Source organism: Pinus tabuliformis, chromosome X, assembly GCF_031772625.1.
Source record: "Pinus tabuliformis cultivar Carrire ecotype Pingquan chromosome X, CPIR1, whole genome shotgun sequence".
Classification (NCBI taxonomy): Eukaryota; Viridiplantae; Streptophyta; class Pinopsida; order Pinales; family Pinaceae; genus Pinus; species Pinus tabuliformis.
In genome coordinates this window covers 667,078,563-667,099,611 of record NC_142308.1, presented here as the reverse complement: position 1 = coordinate 667,099,611, position 21,049 = coordinate 667,078,563, and the positions used below count along the sequence as shown (strand labels likewise).

At 37.2% G+C, this 21,049-nt stretch overlaps 1 protein-coding gene across 5 annotated transcripts; it reads left to right on the top strand.

Annotated features, from left to right (window-relative positions):
* The first annotated feature begins 4,200 nt into the window (after positions 1-4,200).
* On the top strand, positions 4,201-17,962 carry LOC149141731 (65-kDa microtubule-associated protein 1-like). Of its 5 annotated transcripts, none has more exons than XM_089453049.1 (12): positions 4,201-4,468; positions 5,643-5,785; positions 6,201-6,404; positions 6,708-6,962; positions 7,263-7,478; positions 15,597-15,752; positions 15,906-16,065; positions 16,146-16,297; positions 16,635-16,722; positions 16,803-16,876; positions 17,050-17,124; positions 17,213-17,962. In XM_089453049.1, the coding sequence occupies exons 2-12, from the start codon at positions 5,729-5,731 to the stop codon at positions 17,546-17,548; spliced, it is 1,773 nt and encodes a 590-aa protein (XP_089309175.1). In that variant the 5' UTR covers positions 4,201-4,468; positions 5,643-5,728; the 3' UTR covers positions 17,549-17,962. The 5 variants fall into 5 exon arrangements, with proteins under 5 accessions (XP_089309175.1, XP_089309174.1, XP_089309177.1 ...); XM_089453048.1 differs by having other exon boundaries at positions 4,467-4,607; XM_089453051.1 differs by lacking the exon at positions 4,201-4,468 and adding an exon at positions 5,052-5,412.
* The last annotated feature ends 3,087 nt before the right edge of the window (positions 17,963-21,049 follow it).

Below are 21,049 nucleotides of genomic sequence, written 5' to 3'. Positions count from 1 at the left end.
CTTTGATATTTTAAACCAAATGAATTGTTTATTTGAGTCTTCTCTTTCTAACTGAATGAGACGACTTTCTTTTTCCCTCACTTATACCATGATACCCCCGTGTCCTTCGCCATTCCCTGCTACCTTGTTCTACACTACCATCTTCCAGTATCCTTCAAACAAAGGTGTCTTGCATCCTTCATGCTCATGTGTTTCTATGAGGCAAATTATATCTCTATCTTCCACAATAGGCCCTAACCCAGGTCCTCGTTTCCATGGGTAACCTATGCAGTTCCAAAAAACTAATATTAAGGAAACCTAGGTATGACTTGATTGCTATTTATTTTGACATGCAAGACTCACAGTTGAGTCTTTGTCCCTACTTTCCCATACTGACCTTGCTTCCTGATTTCCTGTTGAATAGTTTGGTGCCTCTTCTTTATTACCATCTTGCTCCCTATTTTGGAAGGAGGTCTTAATTGTGCTATCACAACTTTACCTTTATAGATCCATGCTCTCTTGCCTTCATCTCTTGCTGCCCTAACCTTTAACATTTCCTCCCTCCTTTTCTCTCGTTGTCTTACAATTAAATCTTCTTCTAGAAAAAAGCGAGAATCCCTCAAGAGATGCTTCTTGCTGAGAATGATATATTTATCATGCAAGCTGGGCATTATGACTTTTATGGGCCTTGCTCTCTCACCGTTAAACTTACCCAACCTCCATGCTTGACATATCTGTCCTTGCCATAACAACTTATCTTTCAAGAACCCCCTTGCAAGGTCAAGAGTAAATTCATTTTTCCCATAGTCTTTCACCCCTTTAATAATTATGTTTGCTGCTCTATTTTGTATTTCCTTGCTTTCTATATCTTGCATGTTGTCAACCCGAATGTTTGTTTCTCCTTCCCTATTAGCAGAATTGCTAATAACTTGAGCCCAAGTTTTGGAAACTTTTGTGGAATCTCCCTTCCTTTCTTCTCTTGATTTCTCTTTATGGTTATCTATTTGGGAAACCTTTTTCCATTTATCTTGGGATGGTTTCGCATTCACCACCTCTTTACCTTCCGCTACAAATTTCTTTATGTTTTGCACATTCGCCTTCTTGCGTTGCCATTTTGTCTTCCCTATCAGGAGAGCTTCCTATAGCAATGCCACTTGTTCTTTCAAAACTTTATTACTTTATGCTAAAGCCTTATTCTCCACTATTATTATATGAATTTTATGATCTCTTTCCTACTCTTTAGCTTCTAAAACCTCCAACCTCTATTTTGCGTTTAACAATATTTCACATAAATATCAGATAACTACGTGAGAGGTGTGGATGTGGGACTATAGAAGGCAGAATCATCAATGACTTCTCCTCTGGGCTTGTTTTTGCCACATGCTTACTGAGGGGACTTGTTTGAATGCTTATTGCGAAGGGTCCGAGTACTTTCCCTTTGAGACCATTTTTTCCTTGTCTTCTCCCATTTTAGATAGGCTAGTATTCGTTTTAAAATGCCCCGATACTGTTTGGCATTGATCCAAACCCGCTTCTTGTTGATTTGGGGTAGAATTGGATGTGATCTAGCCACAAAATTTGGTGGAGAGGTTGGGGCACATGAGATCTCAAATACCCAGAAAGGGTTTGGGCAGATTCTAAACAGTTCGGGAGATATTAAAATAATTAATATTTTTAATGGAGTCCCTAAGTCTAAACTTAGGGAAAATAAAATATTAATGTGTATTAATATGAAACTGTGTTAGAATGGTCCAGAAGACATGGATCAAGCCAGATCTAATCTTAGTCGTTGATTAGGGACTTAATCTCGGCCGTTGATATGTCAATGAGAAAAGTATAAGAGGAGGCTTGAGGGTCGCTTGGAGGACACACCAGAGTGATCAATCATTATATTCTCTAGAGCGAGGCTTGCTAAGAGAGATAGAATTAGTGATCCGGAGTTGCAACTGAGGGGCATTGAGTATAGAGAGACAGAGAGGCAGAGATAGTGCCAGGAGAGCAGCGCAGTAGCCGGGGAGAGTGACGCAGAGCCAACTAGAGCTCATGCAAGGCCATGCAGAGGCAGCCAGGAGTTGTGCAGAGCCTCAGAGAGGCTAGCGTTGCTGATGCAGAGGGCCAGAGGGCTGACGCAGGGCATCCTAAGGCTAACGTAGACCCATTCGGGGTGACGTAGGGCCAACATTGGGCAGAGAGGGGCTGACACAGTCCAGAAAAGGCTGATGCTGGGGTTTTTGGGGCAAATTGGTGTTGAGGAGCTACTGGAAGGGTTATCCGGGGTTCCAGCTATGAGATTTGTCTCAAACTGAGAGGTATTACTGCCAAGGAAATTCTTTGTTGGGTAGCCCAGTTTGACACCCAGATTGTACTCTGATATTGCTTAATAAGAAAACCCTCAGATAGCTGCACTGGTTTTCCCACATTGGGTTTTTCCGGGGACATTGGTCCAAAAATAATGGTGTCATATGGTGTGATTATTTATGTTTCTTTCAGTTGTTGATCTGTAATATGTTGAGCATGCACTAGTGCTTATTTTCAATATTTACATTGTAAATAACTCGTTAAGTAACGAAACAAGTAGGTAGGAATAAATTAGTTAAAGTGCATGGAGGGTTTCTAACTAAGTAGACTTAGAAACTTCAACACTTCCCAACTTTGGCAGATGAGGCAATTTTCACTTGTCCTAAATCATTTGTTTCCACAGGTTCTGAAATTTGTTGTCCCATTGTCACGTTTGAATGCATTTCTAGATACTACCAACAAAATTATCGGTAAATTTAGACAGCCGATCAAGCGGTAAACGCACATGTTTCCTTCACCTTTCACTTCATTCAACGATGACTCAATGTTGTGTGCGCGATCCTCGTCAAAAGTGATTAGGGGGAACTTGCTTTTTTACCTTAACAATATTAACGTTTTACCTCGATTGTCGTCACTGTAAGTGCCTATGCGTATGAAATTCAAATGATGCTTGTGCGTTTTATCTCTATGAATGTGGGAATCATAGAGATGGTTATCCCACTATACAATGTGTACACCTTAGTTACTTCATAAATTCCCTGATAATTTTAATGCCCTCAATTTTTTAAAAATTTTTGCTCTTCTTCATTTAATCAAGGAATAAAAAGTCTTTTCTGATCTTAATTATCCCTCAAGATTCTTTATTCTAGTTTGTGAGCTACATTCTTCCAATTAATTATTTTGTAAACCAGATAAATTCAAGATAAATTCTACCTTTTCAAACCTTGCCACCTCTTTATTAATTGAGAAAATGGTTCTTTAAAACCATTTAACTTTATCTATGACCTCTTCTCAAATAATTATTAGTTCTATCTCCAACTTTTCATTAATTGATCTCAACTCCAAAAACAAAACAAATACTTCATTTGGGGTCTTCATTTCCCTATTTTCTTTTAAGATCAACTACAATCCTTCTTGCTCCAAATGCCCAAGACTTATCACAATTGAACTTTGAAATTCTCATACCATTCTTAAATATTAATGCACAATTGAACTTTGAAGTTCTCATTCCATTCTTTGATATCATAAGTTAGCTAAAATTGAGAAAGATGCACTAAAACCAAGAGCCATGTGTCACTCTTGTGCTCTCCATAAAAATGAAGAGACACCACTCAAAACCAAGAGATGAGACAAGGGTGTTGAAATATGCACTTAAGTTGGAAAGATGATGTCCTACTTCATCACCTTCTATGATGTATGTACATACATACATACCTACCACCTTCACCACATTCTTGTTGAAGTGATGGCCAAAATTCCTTTGGTGCGGACCCTCAAATCTAGGGGTGGGCTTCGTTTCACCGCAATGACTTCACAGAAGGGACTTCACCCACTCTTCACAATCGCTCAAACTTATTAACATTTAAAAGCCCGATGGCCTCCTAACCCTCGCCAGGTAGGCACGTGATACAAAGCCTGCACATGCACATGCACATGGCCCATGGATAAACCATTACAGTCAACATGGTACGACCAATACCAGAATACTGTCCTATCATTTTTAGCTTTATATATTTTAATATTTTTATATTTTTCTACGGGCGAGAAGACTGTGCAGATTGATTTTCGAATATAAAAACAGAGTGAATTAATAATATTTTGCCTTGGCATGGGCACTGGGTACCCCTTTACGGGGGAGGTTATATTATTGCTATTAAATTTAAAACGGAAGGAATTAACTATAATCCGGGGAGGGAACTCTATAGTGGTCGGACAGATTTCGTCAAATATTATGGGTTGGGTTACTTTTTAAAAATTTAAATAGTGATTTCGGTTCAGGTATTTCCATTTGGCACACACAGGGCAGATGGCAATGATATCGTTCGTTGTGTCTAATATATAGAGGAGAAAAGTACAGCGAAGTGGGAGAAAACGACGAAACAGTGCCGCTGTACACATCACATGGTAGTTAGTGGCTGTAAATTTGTTCTAAGCGAAGCAGCCGCACAGAAGGCAAAGGAAATAAGGCCAGGCAAGTGAAATCTTCCAATCTTTGTTTTTCTTTTTGCATATTATTAGGTGGAAGAGAGTGTTTTGGGGTTTGACTGGCAGGAAATCGCTCAGGCTGCTCAGAGACATGTTTGGAAGGCGTATTGTGTTTGAGAAACCAGGTAAAACATTTAGATTGAGTCAAGAATACTTCATTTTAGCAGCGAATCTTCGTTTTACTGGAGTTAAGCTCCCAGCTAACACTAACGTGGCAGATTATAGCTGATTTTGTCGAGATGTAGACGGTGGAAGGATATGTCAGCGGACTGTGTTAAATCTTGTTCTAAAAGTTTAATAATCGCAGGGTTTACTCTTAAAATGCGTAATGTGAGGTAGTAATTTGTGCATTCACTAGTTTTTGAGGTTTGAAGTGGAAATGAAAATGAGCGACGAAAATAATGTAGGCCACTCGCTAAAAATCATATTTACGATTTTGTAAGGTTGCGTTAGAATATGCTTCATTTATTGCAGATATATACATTATTGCTGTCGAAACAAAAAGAAACCATGTGCGGGCATAAAAAGACGATAGAGTAGGCGAAATAGGTATTATGTCTGGCCCTCCGCTTGTGATCAGGTCATCCACATTTTTTACGTTTTTACGATTTTATGGACATGTTAGGCCAGGCCGGGCCCTCGTAGCAGAGATTTGGATGTGCTGTGTTTACAGGCATTTAGCTAGTATTTTATGTATCTTTACTGTCACAGCTGCCGTGGATTTGACAGCAGTAGCCTTAAAGACCATAGGGTGAAGTCGGTAGTAAAAGCGAAAGATCAAAAGCAGAGCTCGGCAGTTTTTAACATTTCTTGAGCATTGACCGGCATTGACTACTTGAATTTGTTGATCGGTAGCCGGGAAGTGCACAAGGATTTAAGTAATAAGGATCAAACTTCCAATCTCCATCTGGGGAAAACGAAGTTCAGATTGTAAGGAGTATATTGTGTAATCTTACGGATGACAGATAAATCAGTAGTTGTAGTGACCGTCTTCACTGTTTTTCAAGAGATTTAGTATATATTATTATTATTACTATTAACAAGGAAGAAAAAGTTTTCTCTGGAATCTGCAGGTAATGATAAGCTATGGCATACAATGTGGAGTGGTTGCTGCTTTAGATTCAGTTTCTGATCTGTGCATCTTGATCTGCTGTTAACAGGTTTCTGTAGCTCGTGCTAACATCCAAGATCTCTTCAGATTCAATCATATATTTCTAAAGACAAGTATCAGGTCGCGCCTACTGAAATGCAGAACCCGTTAATAGTTGAAACGAGCTGTGGCTCCTTACTGCAGGAGCTACAGGTGTGCTTTCCTTCCCCTCCCTTCTTAACTGTTATTTTAGGCTTTAAGGGTACTGTTAGTGTATACATACTGTGTGGCTCCGCTAGGCTTATATCATGATCGCAATGGAACGGATTTTGCATAAAGATGGAACTTTTACGAAATGAAATATTTTTTTGAAAGGAAAGGAGAACGTCTTCAAATAATGTAGAAGCTTCATTGCAGTTATCTGGCTTATCTGCAAGGTCGCTATCAATGTCACAGAAGTCCGCACATAAAGCTGCAATTCCTTTTGAATTAATGTCTATGGCTTTTGTTGATGTTAATGTTTCTAGATCCCCTATTATTATGATAGAAAATTGTCTCTCTGCATTTTCCTGAAAGTTAATCTTCAGCATTTCAGTGATGGTCAAGGAATAATTGGTAATGCATGCAGCAAATATGGGACGAAGTAGGAGAAAGTGATGCGGAACGAGATAGGATGTTGCTTCAGTTGGAGCAAGAATGTTTAGATGTCTACAAGCGGAAAGTTGATCAAGCCACCCGCTCAAGGGCTCGATTACTTCAGACCCTGGCTGATTCCAGAGCTGAACTCACCAATCTTCTCTCTGCACTTGGCGAGCACTCTTTTCATGGCCTTGTAAGTACTGTTTTCTGTAGAAACACACTCATGTCAGGTTGAGATCCCAGTGTGATTAAGCCTTAGATTCCCATATTGAGTACATGCTGTCATTGCTATTTCAGCAACTTTGGAAAAGTGACTTTCTGATTAATATATTAGCAGACATTTTTTCTTACCATGACCAAAATAATCATGTTTTCTGTGGACAGTTATAGTGCGTCCACTATAAATCTTTAGTTTTCTGGGGAAAAAATCTTTAGCTTGCAACTTTGGTTTTTGTTTAGCTACTTATGTCAGTAAATTTGTTCACTGTATTTCTAGCCTGAAAAGCCTACAGGCACCCTGAAGGAACAACTTGCTGCTATTACACCGGCTTTGGAACAGCTTTGGCAGCAAAAGGAAGAGAGGATCAAGCAATTTTTGGATGTTCAAGTACAAATTCAGAGGATTTGTGGAGAAATTTCTGGAAAATTGCAGCTCAATGAAGCTATAACTCCGAAAGTTGATGATCAGGACTTATCATTGAAAAAGTTTGATGAATTTCATCTACAGTTTCAAGAACTTCAAAGAGAAAAGGTGATATTTTAATTGGTGCTGCAAATAAGGTTATCATCTGTTATACATTCCCTTATGGTCTGGACTTGGCATTTGATTAAAAAATCATCTTTTAGCCTTTTGTCATTGATTTGGTTAAAGTTGGCAGGGGTTATAATCATTTCTAAGTTAAATGAGACAAATGACAAATTCATTTCATTTGATCTTAAACGTACATCATATGAGATTTAATTATAAACTAGACTGTTTATGAGATTTAATTATAAACTAGACTGTTTCTTGGTACTTCATGCTTTAATTAATATATGCAATCCGTGGCAGAGTGATCGGCTCCACAAGGTTCTTGAGTACGTTAATACTGTACGTGATCTATGCGCTGTATTGGGAATGGACTTTTTTAATATCATTACCGAAGTTCATCCTAGCTTAGGTGATTCGGTGGGGATTCAGTCAAAAAGTATTAGCAATGATACCTTGGCCAGGCTAGCCAGAACAGTGCAATCGTTAAAGGAGGAGAAGAAGCAGAGGTTGCAAAAGGTAAAGCCTTTATTCTTAAAAAATAGATTATTTTCTTGATTCCCACATGTTACTTTGGAGTCTGAACTATTTATTTTTGAATGAGCTGACTTCTATATTAAATAGAAATACCTGGCAGAGAGAATGTGCTCAGTAGTCTGCATTGAGGTTAAAGTGCTATTCTGAGAAAATATTATATCATTATACATGTTTAAGTAATCCTGGCGAGATTTAACTCAGGAGCCATGTGCTATATATTAGAAAATAATATGCTGAGAGGATTTCCTCAAAACTGGGTGTAAGCCAGTGCCATTGGATATGTTATAAAACTAGAAAATTTTGAAGTTTGTAGTATCTGCATGAATAGTCCTAGAAATCCAGACGGAGCTTTATTTCTAGTGTTCAATTTATTTTTATTTCTTCTTGTATTTCTAGTGTTCTACTTAGAATCCAGAGTCTTATTTAGTTGTCTATATCTCAGAGCTTTGGAGGAGATAAATGCAATGTTGCACTGGTTTGTGGGATGGGGAATGGCAGGGATGGGGGGACGGGTCTCCAAGATGGCTGGAGGGCATCCCTAATCTTTTCTGGGGATGGCATGTTGAGGACAGCAATACTACTACTACTAATAATAGTATTAACAGTAATAATAAATATTAAATAAATAGTGAAAAAATTTAGAATTCACCATAAACATTTGTAGCTGCTTGTAAGCACAATAGTCTGCACTTGTTAGTATTATGCACAGCCCTTACACTTGCCAGTTCTGAAAAATCTTGGGCCTTTAATAAAGGGGCCAAGTGACATTCCATTATTGGCATTTGGTAATGAGTGAAATGCAGTTTGGCTTTAGAAAACTCAAGTGTAGCTATTTTCAATTTGCAATAAGTTTCACGAAGGGTCCATGAGATGAATGCTGTCTCTATAACAGTTTCACTTTCCTCATATTTCTTCCTTGCGATGTTTATGTTAAATGCATTCCTTTCTCCATAGGTTCTGCTGACTTTTACAGTTGTGCTGAAGCCACTACAAATAACTTTGGGATATAAGTGCATGCATTTTAAAGAGATTTGATTCATTTTCATATTAAGAAGGTGATTGAATAGGAGTTTATTCGAACATGTAGTACCCAATGTAAATATGTAAAATATAAGATAACACTAAAAATGAGAAGAACAAGAGCACTGATCACAAGGATCACACCTTTAGGATGTTGCATTTCACGGTCTGTTGACATGGAGGATCACGGAAAATCTAAATCAAAACCTATCATACAAAACCCATGGTTTGAGCTGCATCTTGTACAGGTTTGGTAAAATATGAAAAAAAATGGACGGGAAAAGTGATCACATCGTCCAATCAACAATGCCCATTGTCAAAATGAAAGATACACGGCAAAAACATCATCAAAATCTTCATGGAACTCCCATTCTGCCTATAATGTCCCCAAAATCTGCTTAGAACATCACTGGAATCAGCCTGGAACGTCTTCTGGACTGCCAGCAAGTGCCTGAGTCCCCAACGAAGTCCCCGGCAGTTGCATGTATGAGTCCCCATGCAACATAGGATAAATGTAACTTTTGCCCAGGAAATTATGCACTTTTTAAGGTCAAAAATTTCCGACCTTAATTTGTTGCCAGTAACTGCATGTTTCTCTTAAACACCCATTTTCTTGAGCATATTTACATGAGTTTTGCCAAACACTGATGTTTGTTTGAGGATGACAAGTGAGAAACATATTTTACAAGCTACATGAAATGCAAGGGGAAACATCAGTTATACAAACAGGTTAGATTTTAGAATACACATCTGAGTAATTGAAAATGCTATAGAATATATATGCCAATTTTATACTTTATAGTTAACATTTTATGGTTGGAGAAAATGGCTTCCACCATTACTTGGACAGGGCCGGGTTCTTGGTGATCCAAAGTGAAGTTGCACTGGTCAAGACTCAAGATGTTTCGTACTATTATTTTCTTGTCTAAAATTGGATATTGTATTCCACAAATAAAAGGAATAATTGTTCTTGTAAACATTGGGACATATAGACCTAGACTAAAGCACAGACTAAACCACACCTCTCTCTTCGGGGGGATGCAAGCACGGGAGCAAGGTAGCTCCTTTGCCATCCAAGCCAAAAGGCTGCTCATTTCAATGCATCGTTGGATGCCTAAATTTAGGATCTGTGACAGTATGGCTACCTAGGTGGAGCAACACCCAGAGCAATCTTTGGGTCAGGTCAACTAGATACTCAACAATTGGCAAATTAAGCTGTTAGCTTTGTTCTATGCCATTGTTCCCTTCCTTGTGGGCTGGATGTATGCAAATGTGCATATCTATATAAAAATAAGTGGAGTCCTAAGCATGAAACCTCTAGCCTTGACTTTTGGCAAACAAACAATATCCAAATCCTTCAATGTCTGGCACAACAGGGGTTTGAGAGACCTTTCTCCTACCTAGGTTTCATTCTAATATCCATACTACGATCTTCCTCATTAATTACCCCAAATGAATTGGATACCAGTGCCAGAATCAATGGAAAAACTTCGTGTAGTGTCTTAGGTTTCTTTGGAGGTGCTTCACCTTCCTTGTTTTGTCTGTGTGTTGATTTAGCAGGTTGGGCAGATATGGAGCATGCCTTTGAGCATCATTGTGGCTTTGACAAGCTGCCCAATCGTCTTGGCTAGCATTTAAAGCCAGAGGGGCCTACTAAAGAGCTTGAGGTTCAGGAACTATAGTCTGCAACTTAACCATAAGGATGCAGTCTTTAATATGGTGCTTCAGGATTTGACAATATTCCTACAGATCCAGGTCTTGCAGCCTTGCACTGCATGATACTCACAACTTTTGTTAATTCATTAGAAACCTAAACATAAAAACCCCCCTGTTGGTTTTCTCATGCTTGGGAAATGCCAGCCAAATGGATCCTGGGCTTCTAGAATCCAAGCCCAGATCATGTTCTTAGAGGGGTTACAACTGACAAACTATCCAACAAGGTTATGGCTGCCATTTTCATAAAGTATCCTTATATTCATCAGAAGAAATTTTAACTTGAGGATGAACAATGCAAACCAAAATATGGCCTTGCAGTAACCTTGGGGACAAAGTTGCAGGCCTTCTTGGGTGCCCATCTTCTCCAAGGTCATCTCAAGGGCCGGGCAGCTGATTGGAAAGGCATACCTACTGACACTTGAACTAAATGCACAGTAAGACCAGCAGATCTAAAGCATGCAAAACACAATAACAATGAAATCAGGAATAAATTCGACAGGACTACCAACAAACCCTCCTAGGTCATGATCCCCACCAGAGGTTGTTCATTACTTAGAAAATTTGAAAAAGCTTATAAAAAATGATGAAGACCATCCTGGATTTTGGCTTTAGCTTGTGGGTGGAAACTTCATTGATTAAATTGTTCATGTTCTTTGATTGGCTCTTTTATTAACAATGTTTTCCAAATTTGCAAGGCCTGAAGCTTTTCCTCATATTGTATCTGAGAATTTGACAAAGGTATTTATGGTCTGATTACATCTGGATTCCTTTTTTCGGTAGTCTCTTGTTTGCCTAGATCTTTTGCTTCCATGGTGATTCTTCCCTCTGGATTTCAATCGATGTTGTTGCAGAAGAGCTAACTAGCTCATTTCCTAGGTATTTTGATTTTTCCCACCAGACTCTTCTTCCTCACTTTGTGAAACCACTCAGGTATGTGGTAATGCAAAATTTTCCTTCTGTTTGTTGCAACCTTTTTGGACACTTAGCCATCTGATTGTCTGTTCTGTTTTTTTGTAATATCTTGCATCTAAAAGGCATATTTTTATAACCTACACGCTGCCTACAGCAAGCCCCATCACACTTAAGGATTACACTATCCAGCAATCCGCAGAGCCTCAAACCATCCTTGAGCTTACATTTGTCAGGAAGAATGCAATTATCCAGAGTATTACCAACTACCATGCCAAAGATGTAAGGGAAGTCTGGGAAGCCTTACCCACACAGGGGTTGTGTATATGACATGGAAATTGGATCAAAGTCTGGAAATGGTGGTTTCATAAAACGACCAGCTGTACTTTTGACCCATGGTTCTTCCAAGATTAGCTTTCTGCCTTTTGGGTTCTGAAAATAATCTATGAAGAAAACCTTTGGCACATAAGTTTACCACAATGTCTATAGATCAGTTTGCAACAATTTAGACCACAAGTGCTGAACAGCTTGGCTAGAAGCCATTGAAACAACAGACCAAGGCTCTTTCCTGTCTCAGGTCATCCTGGAATAAACTTGCGCCACTGGAGAGAGTTTATTAGTTAGTGACATGAGGGTTAGTCCAAGGACCAAGACTCCTAACATTTTAATACACACAGACCATGGACACACAAACATGGTTTTTTCATATTTTCATGAACCAGATGTTTGGATGGCATTATGCACGTGGAACATTACCCTAAAAGTGAAACATCTCTGAAATGGAAAAATGTCTGCTAAGTGGTTTGGGTGATAGGTACTGGTTTGTCTTATAGATGCTAGTCTACCAAAGGGGTGAATGCCACATGGATCAAAACGTAAAATAGGTCACATAGCTGAAGGAAATATCAGTATCACCTCCTTAACCAATGGATCCAGCACATTGAAATGTCTGGGCTGCTAGTAAATACTAAAACTTTGACAAAAGACAATTAGTTGTAACCAACTCTTCTTTGTAGCATGTAGGTCAAGGAAACTTTCAAAAAGATAAGGTCTCCCGCCTGTAATTCCAATTTCAGGATGTTTGAGAGTGGTTCCGGCCTCATTGGATTTCATATGGAGAAAGTAGAATTTTAGATTTCATTCAAAATGCAACAGACTTATCAGTTTTTCAGGATTTCAGGATTGGGAGATTGTAATGTTTCCAAGGGACACCACCTGCCCGGGCTACCCCTGCCACCAGTAGAGGACGTGGTCTACCTCCTATAGCTCCTACTTCTAGTTCTTCAGCTTCTAGAGCATAGCAAACTCCACTGCCAACTCCACCAGCACCAGCATCTACATCTAGAGGGAAAGCGAAAGCTGTGGCATTTTCTCACAACAGGGGCAGAGGAAATCAATAGGATTAGACTTTAGTTATTTTCTTATGTGCTTGTAAGTTGTACATGAACAATGAACATTGAATATTCAAGAATCAAGACCAAGCATATCACATTCTAATTTCTAAATAGTAAATTTTGATTCTATTTATTTTTTAAAAGTGAACTATGAACTTTGAGAAGTAATTATATTTTAATTTGATTAGATAAGCTGCAACCTGCAATTTAATATGGATAACAAACTATATTTCAGTATGTATATATATATATATATATAAAACGTGTCCCCCGTGTCCTATTTCCAAGTTGCTGCATTTCGTATTGAATACTCGTATTTACGTGTCCTCCGTGTCTTGTGTCCTCGTGTCATGTGATTTAGAGGACCATCTACTTGTACATTAAAGTGGTCACGTTATTCATGCAGCTTGGCATGCTTTAAGAAGAAAATTTAATGTTTGGCCTTTCGAAGGTCAGATTTGTACCCTTTGATCTTTGAGGCCACTTCAGTAAGACTTTCGTGAGAATTTGGTTTCTACTGACTGAGCAAGCTACAGAAATATTGGTGTTTACCTGGCCTCAACCTTAGTGAAAGGTTACTATGTAGTTAGGCCACGTTATTCAAATATGCAGCTGTAACAGAAAATGCATATTGTTTGTTTAAGCCTGCCCCTGAAGAACTTTTAGGTTCCTTTCCAAAACCAAAATGTAATAATGTTTCATTTGGTATATCATTTTTGTGCACTTGAAGTTTAATTTTCGGCTACTTTATAGTATGAATTATATGGAATGACAACAATGGTTTAAGCAGTTCAATTCCTTTTATCACTTGAAGATTAGGTTTAGCCTTTAGGAGACTTCCTATTAGGTTTTGCATGGATCCTCTAAAATATACAAGGATATTGAAGCTTTACATTGCTCATATGCAACATGTTGAAGGTGTTATATATTTTCTCCCTTTTAAAAGTTTATCTTTAGAATGATAGAAATGAGATGCACTAAATTTATATAGTTTATAAGCTTTTTTTATCCATAAGAATATGCATTTTTCATAGGAGAGGAATTGTGTATGCTTTACCAAAATATGGATCAAGAACATGCATATAAAATATTCCTAATTTCAATGTTTAAGTTGTTCAAGCACCCAAATTGGCTACAACCATGAATTTCAATCCTTCTGTGGGCCTTTAAGCTTTAGGCATAGGGGACTTGTGAAAACAATTCAATAGATTCTGCACAAAATATATCTTAATAGACATTGCATGATATATGTCTTATGATTTATCTAAAACTTTGCAATTGTGCATTGATCTCCTGTGATGTTCGAGCATATAGAATTTAGTCAGTATTCACTTCAACTTTACCATAGTACACATTTTGTCAAACAAAGATAATCACAAAACTACAAATTTCTGATTAGGGACAGGATGCAATGAAATACTGTGACTTACGAGAGAGAAATTGGCAAATCAGAAATTCTTGTAAAAGTCAACAAGGGAGAATTTGTGGTTCATATCCTTAATAATCCTTGTAAAATTCAAATTCTAGGCAAGAAATTTTGACTTGCCTCCATGTTGTCAACACTTATGACTTGTCTTTGAAAAATTGGGAGCATTTTGTGACCAATAACACAACAATATTTATATTTATTTATTTGTTTTTAAGACTAGCTACTTTTATTCAGGTGCAACAAGTTCTTCCTGCTCCAATCTGGGTGTACTACATTTATTGAGCCAGCTTGCAATATTCAAAGCAGAATATTTTGACTAAGAAGCCATGAGGAGGGTTACTTATTCTGCCAAAGTCACATCCAGGACTTGCCCCTATACCCAACTGCAAACAAAAGCACAAGCACTAATCCAAGCACAACCACAAATAGCCCTTAAGGGGTAAACGTGTTGCTGGGGAGACTTAAAGAGGGGGCAATAACAGCACCCTGCCAAAGTCACATCCAGGACTTGCCCCTATACCCAACTGCAAACAAAAGCACAAGTACTAATCCAAGCACAACCACAAATAGCCCTTAAGGGGTAAACGTGTTGCTGGGGAAGACTTAAAGAGGGGGCAATAACAGCACCCTGCCTTTACAGACCAGTCAAGACCCCCATTAACTCAAACCATAAATTATGCATAATGAGGTGGTTTGTTGGCTGCAAATACATATTTGAAACCTGAAAATTTTAATAGAGGAAATGCAGTATAAAGTTGGTAGCATTATACAGCAAACTAGTTATTCAATTTGCATATGTACTTTTACTTTGAACTTCAGCTGTTAGAAGACTCACAGATAACTACCAGTGTAATTAGCAGGTATGTTCAGGTAAAGTATCCTTAAAGCTACAGTTTCAAGCATAGATGATGAAAGGAAAAGATCAATCATTGATTTTGATAAGCATATTTCGTTTATTTATGTAGGTGATAACTAGCATCCTTAAATGGATGCATGTACCAGCACAATATGATTGTATGAATGGAAATAGTTCCCATGTAGTTTAGATATATCCAACAGGTTGTCATTTGCTGCCATAGTGAAGATCCACCTTGTCTTTTTGTAAGTATAAATGGTATCTATTGTAAATGGTTGAAGAAATGTTCTGTTTCCTGGAAAAGTTGGAAGCATAAATAATGACACCAATGCAGTGCGTTGAAACCAAGCATGTACACATTTTCTCTCCTTTGTAAACCATTTGTCTTTGACGTTATCTAGCAAAGGTATATATCAATAATTGATTCACAGTAGTGATGTATCGCCAATCTCCAACCAAGCAACTATTGAAACTCAGAGACTCTAAAGTCACAACTTCAGATTTGAATACATAGAAAATTGCTCCAAAATTGTAATTTAACTCCTAGTTCACTCTGCACCCATTTAAACAGCAAGTAATTTCTTTCTTCTAAGTATTCCACATGTATAATGTGCCCTCAAAATGTGATGCTTAGAGCTGACTATGGGATACTGGAATTGTTAGGAAGATTGGATGACACGAGGATACTGGAATCTTCAAGGAAGATTGATTGCTCAAAGATGAATAGTTTTGAACTAGGATAATGTCTGACTTTAAATTTTCTGGTTTGTTTACAGCTTCAAGAACTAGGAACTTCACTGACAGAATTGTGGAATCTAATGGATACCCCTATGGAAGAACAAAATTTATTTGATCATGTGACTTGCAACATTTCAGCATCTGTGGAGGAGGTCACAGTCCCAGGTGCACTTGCTATTGATATTATCGAACAGGTGAGCCATCTATATCCCACAAGTTTTTTTGGGAATTTGGTAGTTTTGCAACATTGTTTTTGTTCTCTGGTACACGTTTTGCTTGTTTCAATATTTTCTTACCTTCTTTGGTGAAAGCTAATCAGTATTACATTTATCTTCCCATTTGTTCAGGCTGAGGTAGAAGTTGAAAGATTGGATCAGCTAAAGGCTAGTAAAATGAAAGAGCTTGTGCTTAAGAAGCAATTAGAGCTTGAAGAAATATATAGACGAGCTCACATGGAAGTAGATTCTGAGTCTGCGCAAGAGAAATTAATAGCTTTGATTGATTCTGGTTTGTCTGCTTCAACCTCCTCACGTGTAACTTCTTTCTTTACTTGTCTGGATGCTGATTTAATTGCATCTTTTGTGAAGGTAATGTTGATCCTTCGGAGCTGCTAGCTAGCATGGATGACCAGATCTCCAAAGCAAAAGAAGAGGCATTTAGTAGAAAGGAAATAATGGAGAAGGTGGAGAAATGGATGTTGGCTTGTGAAGAAGAAAGCTGGCTTGAAGATTACAGCAGGGTAGGGTAATTTTCTATGTTATCCATGTTTTACTTGTTTTTATTGTGAAAGTTTTATGAAGGTTTTCCAGGGTAGTCTTTTACATTTTACTGTTCTTTTAATAAGATTTCGGTAGTCTTTTACATTTTACTATTCTTTTAATAAGATTCTTTCTCTAGTTTTCTTTAGATATGAACCAATATCTTTAAAAGCTAGACATTAGGGTTGGAGATCTACCCCTGAAGGGCGATTTCAGTTTTATCTTTTAATATTTTACTTTGACAGAAGTTTGCCGGTCGAATTGTCCATTGTTAGTTACTTTTAAGGGCAAGTTTCTTACCTCACGATCTGTATACAGGATGATAATAGGTACAATTCCAGCAGGGGCGCTCACATTAATCTCAAACGTGCAGAACGAGCTCGAGTAATTGTTAACAAAATTCCTGGTAAGCGTTGAGAACAAATAATCTGTTTGAATACTTTGTCCGGTACATACAAATAACTAGACTGCTTTTTGGATATGTAGCTCTTGTGGATTCCTTGATTGCAAAAACAAGGGCTTGGGAGGAGGAAAGGTCGACTACCTTTTTATATGATGCAGTAAGGAAACGTTCATTTTTTCATTTTTTATTTTCTTGCTGTGGTTATAATAAAAAATACCATCTTAGTGTGGATAAATTTGAAGCATAGTCAAAATCATTGGAAATCTAGTTGCCTCCCGTCGTGAGCTACTGACTGTTTACCTTCCTTCTTCCTGTTTGAGAACTGTACAGGTACCCCTCCTGGCGATGTTAGATGAGTACACTATGTTAAGGCATGAAAGAGAAGACGAGAAACGGAGGCTCAGGGTATGTGACTTTAAATTTGTGATTCCATATCACGACTCTCTGTATTATTTCTGTGTTGATTTTTAAAGCCACCCCTTGCTCTTGTCAGGATCAAAAACGTTTTCATGAGCAGCTGACAACCGAGCAAGAAACATTGTTTGGTTCAAGGCCAAGTCCCAACAGGCCACAATCTTCAAAGAAGGGTGCAGGCCCTCGTGCAAATGGTAGTAGTTCAGGTGGCACTCCTTTGAATCGACGCCTTTCACTCGGTGTGCAGCAATCTGGAACAAATGGAGTCACACCTGTTAGGCAGGGCATGTCTTCCAGCAAGGAAGGTAAAAGAGAGTTGTCTCGGCCAGTGGCCCCTGTCAATTATGTTTCTCTTCCCAAAGAAGACTCTGTTTCACAAGTTTCTGAGAATGAGTCCACTCCTTCCACCCCATAACTGAATAATGGCGATGACGATGCTATCTATTATACAGTTAGCGGTAACTGTTGTTTCTGCTGAACTGACTTTGAAGATAAGAAGATAGGTCAGTATATATTATTCCTGAGAATGCTTGATAATCTATTTGAGATTATCAAGCACTGTTCACAGCTATTTCTCATATCGTGCTTAGAGACAACTATGTGTAAAACGTATTTCATTATAGCTATTTCAAATAATGTTGTAGGTTACGGGTTTGGTTCATACCCCTTATTAAAATGACCATGAGTAGCATGTTTCCAGGCTAAACTTATTAACTTTAAGGTGTATAGGTAATTTAAGATTACTCTCATGTAATACAAGTCTCCTCTAATTTTTATTTTTTTATTTTATGCAATGGAGTAACGAGCTCCAATTTCAGGTCTTTGTCCACATTGCCGCTTTGTTTGGACTTTGGGAAGTTGTAGTAAATTAGTTTATCTGTTTCTGGATTGGGAATTTTATGTGTAATTGTTATTTAGACACATCTATCTTAATTTTTTAAAAACTGATTTTAACCTGTCTTAACAGGTGGAAACTGTTTTTGTAAAATCATATAATCTCTGATCATGTTCATAAATCCTTGCAAATTCTTTATTGCATGGCTTTATCTCATATATTTAGCATGTTTTTTTGGCTAAAGCTGCGACATCGTACCACAAGAATTGAAGGATAGCCCTTCTGATATGATCTGTAGAAATTGCGGGTATTATCTGCATGGATTGCTAGATTGGTTGTCAAAATAAATATTTACTTAGTAAAATACACATGGAAGTTTATAAAGGATGGCCGTAGGTTCCTAAGTTGATTCAAACAATTCTACATTGTTTTTCTCGAAGAATAGCCCTTCTGATATGATCTGTATAAATTGCGGGTATTATCTGCATGGATTGCTAGATTGGTTGTCAAAATAAATATTTACGTAGTAAAATACACACGGAAGTTTATAAAGGATGGCCATAGGTTCCTAAGTTGATTCAAAACAATTCTACATTTTTTTTCTCTCTTGGTTTCATATGCCCTAAATTAATATTTCTAGTGTCATTATTTCAAATCTATGATTCTCTCTAGTTTATCATTATGGGAAGAATAAAGTAGATGCACACCATCTTTCATGGGTGATCAAACCACCTGGACTTTATAGAATGTACACAACATTTACATGCATGATACTTTCTGTTACGAGATCTATGATTTCATTTTATATGAAACACGTTAGTGCCAAAAATGATAGTATTCCAAAGAACATTATTCATATAAACAAATCAATCAACACTATTGCACAAAATCAATCAACACTCTTGCACAAAATCCTGGTTTAATTGTGATGGTGGTATTCACATATGCTATACAATGCAAAATACCTGTCCCTCAAAATGGGTCAAATCAATCAACACTCTTACGCAAAATCTTGGTCCTTGATAATTGTGATGGTGTTATTCATATGCTATACAATGCAAAATACCTCTCTCAAAATGGGTTTTGGTCTATCATATACATGTATCCTTTCCCAATTGCAATTAATTCATATTCATGTATCCCTTCCCATAATTGCAATCAATTTATTGATCAATATACATGTATTCCTTTCTATAATTGCAATTAATTTATTGATCAATGCCCATAGGCAGGCATCCATTCTCTTTTGAATTAAAGGCTTTATATCTCATCCCTGAATTTATAGAGCCATGCATTCTTTATATGTTTCATTGCTATTGAATCCATTCCATAATTGCAATCAATTCATTGATCAATGCCTATAGGCAGGCATCCATTCTCTTTTGAATCGAAGGCTTTATATCTCATCCTTGAATTTATAGATCCATGCATTCTCCATTCTCTTTTGAATCGAAGGCTTTATATCTCATCCCTAAATTTATAGATCCATGCATTCTTTATATGTTTCATTTCTCATCCCTAAATTTATAGATCCATGCATTCTTTATATGTTTCATTGCCATTGAATCCATTGAGATCTACTTGGCTTTTGCCTGACCCCCCGTAATACAACTAATTCTTTCCAATGAAAGATCCTTTTAATCCTTGAGATTATAAGTATATGCCACTATACCTTATGAGCAGGACCATATGTCATATTTTTTTTTCTTTCTAAATTTTGGTGCCATTCATATCCACATTCGAGACATATCCCTGTCCATATACAAACCTCTATGAATAATATAATAATCGTGACAGGACTATATGTCATCTTTTTTTTTTTTCTAAATTTTGGTGCCATTGATATCCACATTCTAGACATATCCTTGTCCGTATACAAACTTCTACGAATAATATAATAATCGTGACAAGCGTGATAAGATATGTATTCAACACCCAACATTATCAGTGGTTTCTTTGCCTCTTCCCTATTGGCAAGGGGAACATTATCACTTGGAAGTTGCTTATCTTTTAATAACCCATTATTAGTTGGCCATACAAATCTACATCTTCATTATGCATGCATAAATTTCTTTTTCATTGTTGGTTGTTACAATATTCATTAAAATGTATAGGATTTAATGGTTGGTTATCCCAATAGTGACAATAAACATGTGTTTTATATACTGTACATTTTTTTCAAGTGGTACAATAACATTATTGTCCTTAGTTTGGTGGTCCTTAGTTTGGTGGGCCTTGATACATTCCCAAATAGAAGCAAGGGTCATAAATTTTAAGAATTCAGTGAAGGTATTGGCAATATGAGCATCATTCCATATCTCATCTTGTTAGAATATATTTAACAATATGCCCTCCATGTTATGGGTATCTTGGAATAAATCATCCATAACAATCTTTCTATCATTGCCTTCATCACCAACATGTTAAGAAACATTGTTGTTATAGAGTATGAATTTGGGACCCCAAACGTAGTGGTAATTGAATAGGTGGTTGATTTCATCCATTCTTGGTATGCTTTTCCTCTAGTGATGCTAGTTTAGAGTCTTTCTCGAGTTATTATCATAGTCGGGTGCTATTGTAGATGGTATATATGTTGTTCATCATTGAATATTAATTGCAACAATATTGAATGTTAATGCATTTAGTATGTTCAAACATTAGATGAAACAATCACTAGAAGCATAGAAATTTACTAATAAAAAATAGATGTCAAACTAAGAAATAAATATATTGTAATTCCATTCAAAATCCAAAAATGCAATGACCTAATGATATTTTTCTTAGTCACTAAGGGGATATCTAAAGATGGTATCAATGTAAGCCATCTTTGATTAGTAGTTGGTGGTCTATGAAAATTATAGTTTATTGATAACTCATTACCAAGAGACAAACTCCATGTTACACACACAGCAACAAATTTGGATGCCCTCCTTTGCATAAAGAATTGCGATTGAAATGTTCCACAAATGAACGCTTTTATCTAAACAACGAGCATCTACAACTATTTATGAACCTTGCAATGTAGCCATGAGTTGTGGATGACCATCAATATATAGGCGGTTCTTCTTAATGTTTCCAAAA